The sequence below is a fragment of the Perissodus microlepis genome, chromosome 6, assembly GCF_051167445.1.
Source record: "Perissodus microlepis isolate ML-2025 ecotype Zambia chromosome 6, ASM5116744v1, whole genome shotgun sequence".
NCBI lineage: Eukaryota > Metazoa > Chordata > Actinopteri > Cichliformes > Cichlidae > Perissodus > Perissodus microlepis.
Genome location: NC_140466.1, coordinates 11,975,001 through 11,980,005, shown reverse-complemented (window position 1 = coordinate 11,980,005; position 5,005 = coordinate 11,975,001). Strand labels below are relative to the sequence as shown.

General features: G+C 35.3%; 1 protein-coding gene across 1 annotated transcript in view; it reads left to right on the top strand.

The window, feature by feature from the left end:
- The first annotated feature begins 639 nt into the window (after positions 1 to 639).
- LOC146385195 (ependymin-like) overlaps positions 640 to 5,005 on the top strand; it is a 4,420-nt gene continuing 54 nt past the window's right edge. Inside the window, exons 1-6 of the mRNA XM_084929969.1 lie at positions 640 to 808; positions 1,111 to 1,145; positions 2,422 to 2,556; positions 2,881 to 3,064; positions 3,449 to 3,536; positions 4,649 to 5,005. The exon at positions 4,649 to 5,005 is cut by the window's right edge and continues 54 nt beyond it. Of these exons, the coding sequence (XP_084786095.1) occupies positions 664 to 808; positions 1,111 to 1,145; positions 2,422 to 2,556; positions 2,881 to 3,064; positions 3,449 to 3,536; positions 4,649 to 4,799 (738 nt within the window). The 5' untranslated portion in view covers positions 640 to 663 and the 3' untranslated portion in view covers positions 4,800 to 5,005. The remainder of the gene's footprint in view (positions 809 to 1,110; positions 1,146 to 2,421; positions 2,557 to 2,880; positions 3,065 to 3,448; positions 3,537 to 4,648) is intronic.

Genomic DNA, 5,005 nt, shown 5'->3' with positions numbered 1-5,005 from the left:
AATTTTTAGTTCCCCCTGTAGAAGTGCATAACCAAAGAATCCTGAAGAACTCGCCACAGTGTGACATTCAGATATGCTTTTGTCATCAAGGCTGAGAAATAAGCAGGTGGAGTTATTTAGTATAACATGGGAATATTTACATCTGCAGTTAAAAGATTGGAGCCATTTAGCCCATTAACTAATGATTTACAGGTAAATTTGTTTTTGAGAATCTTCAGGTTTGAATAGCACAAACTGTAAGAAGAATTTTGAAGAGGACGTCTCCACATGCAACGCAAAATAATTATAGGTTAAGGATTAATTGTTTGCAATAACCTTCAAAAAGGGCTATACTATTAATGTTCATTTTTATTATTATTAATTTTTATCTTTCAGTTTAAGGACCTTTTCTTTAATACTTTAATGACATTCTATACACCCCTTTTTTTTTTGCAAAAGATATGTAAATTTAAGATAAAATATAAGGCATATTAGAATAGCCTACTTGCATTTTATTTTCAGTTTAAGTCATGAGCTTTAGGCTTCAACATTAAAAGCAGCCATGTCTTATAAACTGTAAAGTACAACTGTTAATTATTTAGTGAAGTATATAGTCCAGAAAATGCACAAGGCCATCACTTGACGTCACATGATGTGGGCACTGCCTCCTGTTAGCAGATTCATATGGAAGTGTTTCCTGAACCAGAGCGCTCACAGATTCTCCTGGTCCGGCGACTCTGCAACTTTCTCACCATGAGCTTCATCAGTGTGCTGTCCTGCCTGAGCCTCTTGCTGGCAGTGGGTGTCGCCCAATACCCCAAACCCTGTGGTGAGTATGGACTTAGATGAACAAGATACTCAAACTGATGTCTATATCTGTGTTAAGAGACCTGCTAAATGTGCCTGAAACAGAAATATGAAAAAACTGAATTCATAATGTTAGAAAAGTTATTTTTACTCAGAGACACAGACATATTTTTTTAATCTATGTTAAAAACCAGGTATAGTCAAACTAGGCTGCCAAGATTAATTTGTATAGTAAGCTAAGGTTCTCCAATGAGTATATTTATGCATTCAATTTTAGATTGTTATAACAAATGAAGCTTACGACTTTGACTTTCTGTTCCACAGTCGTTCCAGAGCTGCTGAGTGGAGGGCTCACTGTAGTGAGTTCACTGATGTGCTCCGCAGATAATCTTTAGGAACTTACTGTACATCCCTATTGCTCTGATCAGTGTTAAGCAAACTTCTCTTGTATTTTATGCCAACTGAACCCTTTTCTGTTGGATGTAATATTTCCTCACATAATAATATGATTATGCAGCAACAGAGCAGTTTTTTGTGCCTTAATATGTTACGGATTAGGTTTTAACAGAGATGGAAAGTAATGAAGTCTAAATACTTCATTACTGTACTTAACTAGAATTTTCAGGTGTCTGTACTTTTCTTTGGTATTTATTTTTCTGACAACTTTTTATTTTTATTCCCTACATTTTTAACAAATATCTGTACTTTCTAGTTCACGCATTTTCAAAAAAAAGCTTGTTACCTTTGGTTTGTCACATACTTGGTTTGCCTAGCCCGCACATCAGCATCTAGCCAAACACATGAGTGTGTGTGCAGTTTGTCACACAGTGTGTTGCTAGCTATATTAATATTGGTACCACTATATTGCAGTGGTATTTGATAAATGCAAAGTTTACATGTAAGTCCTCACTTTTGTAAATCAAATATTGGGTCTGTACGTGTGGCATTATGTTTTTACATATTGTGAAACATGCTGCAAAACAATCTGAGGTAGACTGAATGCATTATTTAAAGGTTTCATGAAAATACTCAGAAGTTTTGAAATGAATTTGAAGTTAAGCTGATCGTGGTATATCGTGTCTGATCGTGTCTTCATATTACAGTATAATATGAAGACAGCATAAACAGCTTACTGTCAGTATAAAGGATGGAAATCAGCCAGGACAACTTATGAAATAACTGCTGATGTATTGTTGAATTCAGCTGTGTAGATCCACAAAGACCAGCAGGTCAGCTGATCAATAAGCTGAAGTTGAAGTACTTCAACTTGTACTGAAATATGTTTTAACATTAGTACCTGGGTTTTAGACATTAACTAGAGACAAGTTCAGGAAAATATGTTTGAGACATTCACTTTCTCACATGCTCACAAGATGATATCATTTGCTTCAAATGAGTTCTCACAACTAGAAACACTTAATTTCATTGAGATAAAGATTTTGTTGCTTGGATGGACACATGATATCCAGTTGCTTGCTGTGAATCAATTAGACAGTTCTCTGTGCTTTTCTCAGTAGTGCAGTCAGGCATCATATAAACCTTTAAACTAAAGACATAGCAGATTAAATATAATTAAATGACCATTAAGTAATGTTTAGGTCATGCATAAAACTGGCTTTTATCTCTCCTTTTCAGATGACTGGCGATGGACTCATCTCCTCAACGGGATTAATAACCTATGATGCTTTGGGACAGAGGATGCGAGTTAAAAACTTCGGAATTGGTGACAATCAGGACTTTGCTCTGGACCAGCTGATGCTTTTTAGAGAGGTAGTAAAGCCTCATTAAACTGTTGATGTTTTGTGTTTTTTTTTCCTTCATAATGATCCCTCCCCCTTCAAAAAGTATCTAAATGTCATTCAAATTACTCATTTCTTCTGTCTTACCTAACACATAAACGGAATTCCAATCATTAGAATAAAAACTAATTTAACTTAGTGTGACATTTAAAAAAATAAAATGAAAGTATAAAATGACAAAAATATTTATGCAAACATATTATAAGACCGTGCTGGCTACAATACTACAGTGGCAGCATACAAGCCAAGATGTGAACAGGCAAAGAGCATTCACTCTCTTTGTTCATCCTTTCAGGGGGTCTATTACGAGTCCAACTGGAAAACACTCTCTTGCAAGAAGATGAAGCTGGATTCCTGCTTCATTCCCATGCAAGTTCCCCCTGATGCTAAACTGATGGGTCAGGTGTTCATGGGCTCCTCCTCCTCTTGGGGAATGGGTGTGCTAACCAACACCTGGTATGTCAGTCTTTCAGAAAATGGTAAGAAGAAGCAAAAATAAATGTGTTCTATACTAATTCTAAGGCTGAAAGGCCATGAATACTACCACTAGTGCTATGTGCTATTTTCATTATTTTGGAAGACAAATTTTTAATTAATTTTTGTGTAAATGTTTTTGGCAGTATGCTACAATAAACCTTTCGATCCTACTAGTTATTAGGTTAAGCCAATGTACTACTAAATGACCAAATTACCTTTGCCTGTGCATGCATGTCGAGCATAGTGACAAGAAGAGTAAATTCCTATTTATGACAAAATAAAAAGAAATAGTAGTGAATTTAGTAAATGTAAAATAACACTTTTTTAAAAACATTTATGCCACTCAGGTAGCCTGTTTACATATAACTTATACTTTATGTTTTCAGGCCTTTATTCAACTGTCTTTACTGAGATCGGCTGCATCCCTTTGTCCTTCACAAGCTATACTCCACAATCTGGGTGGCTCACTGTCAGGTAACTGTAAGAGAGTCTGTCTCGAATGTAAAGGGAAGGTATGTAGGCAGACTCAGCAAAAAAAATTGAGTTATGAGAAAAGGGTAGATTAGATAAGATTTACAGTATTCTACATGACATATGAAACTTAGACATAAATGAAACTCCACAAATTGATATATACTAACCAACATGACAGGCACACAACATACACAGCACACCTGTCCCCATCTGAAGTCTACACAGCCAATTAGTCCAGATATACCAATAGCTGGTAAGCCAGTAAAACTACAAAGCAACATGAACATCTGAGAAACACATAACACTCAGTAATTTATCACTAGCTCATTTTCATGGCTAAATGGTTCCCTATAAATAAATAATTAAAAATTCAATAATAATTCAAATATTCTTAACAAATCCATTTAAAACCCTCCCCCTCCCCCCCTGCCCAACTTGGTTTGGCCCAGTGATGTCAACCATGACATCAGCAGCACTATAAAAGTAACAAGATACTTGACCTGCATGGATCCTGGGGAAAAAATAAAAAAAAAATTTGAACACTATAAAAGACACTTGAAAATGTATGTGTGTGTATTTCCTTTAACTTGATCAACTGTTTTGATGTTAACCACAAATTTAACACACACACAAAGTGAAGCAATGTTACCTTAGGATTGGCAAACCACAGCAAATAAGCACAAGCAGACAAAACAATATAATGTTGTGTGTAAAATTAACACGCATAAGACAAATGGTGAGTATTAAAGTGTGCAAATGCTCCACCCACTTTGTCGCAGTAATATAAAACTAAAACAGACAAAATGGAACAAAAACTGTGCTAATGATATTAAAAACAACTTCAGCAACCATTTTAGATTTGAGAGGGATTTTTTTTTAAATTACAGTATGTCTAACAATATAATGCAAACACATATCATATTATTATATTATACAGTAGAAAACAGAATCATATGTATGAGGACCTTTTTTTGGATTTTTGGCCCTGAACCATGCAAAAGTTAAGACACTGAAGTGTTACGATGTTCTATTCTCTGCTTTCCATCTGTAAATTTTGAATTTGATGTTGGTAACCTAGTCATACAAGTAAACTTGTATTTTTTTAATTTCAGCACCTTCAACTGGGTAATTGGCACCTCAAACCCTATGGACTACTTGCCTCCTGATTTCTGTGCCAACTCTGAACTGGAGGAAACAGAAACACCACATAATTTCTTCACTGTCATGGAGTCTCTGGCCATGAAGAGCAAGAGAATAGAGTAAACATCTTGAGCATCTTGAGCAAGATAATTACAGATAATTACAAATCCTGTCCCTCAGCAGAAATCCATATTTGACCTGAATGATTCAGTCATCATCATGAGATGATCACTGGATCATCATGTCATTTTAAAGTTACATGACATCCAGCAGAGTTGTCATCTGCAATTCACAGACCTTACCTTTGGATTGTAGGTAGAAAATGTAAA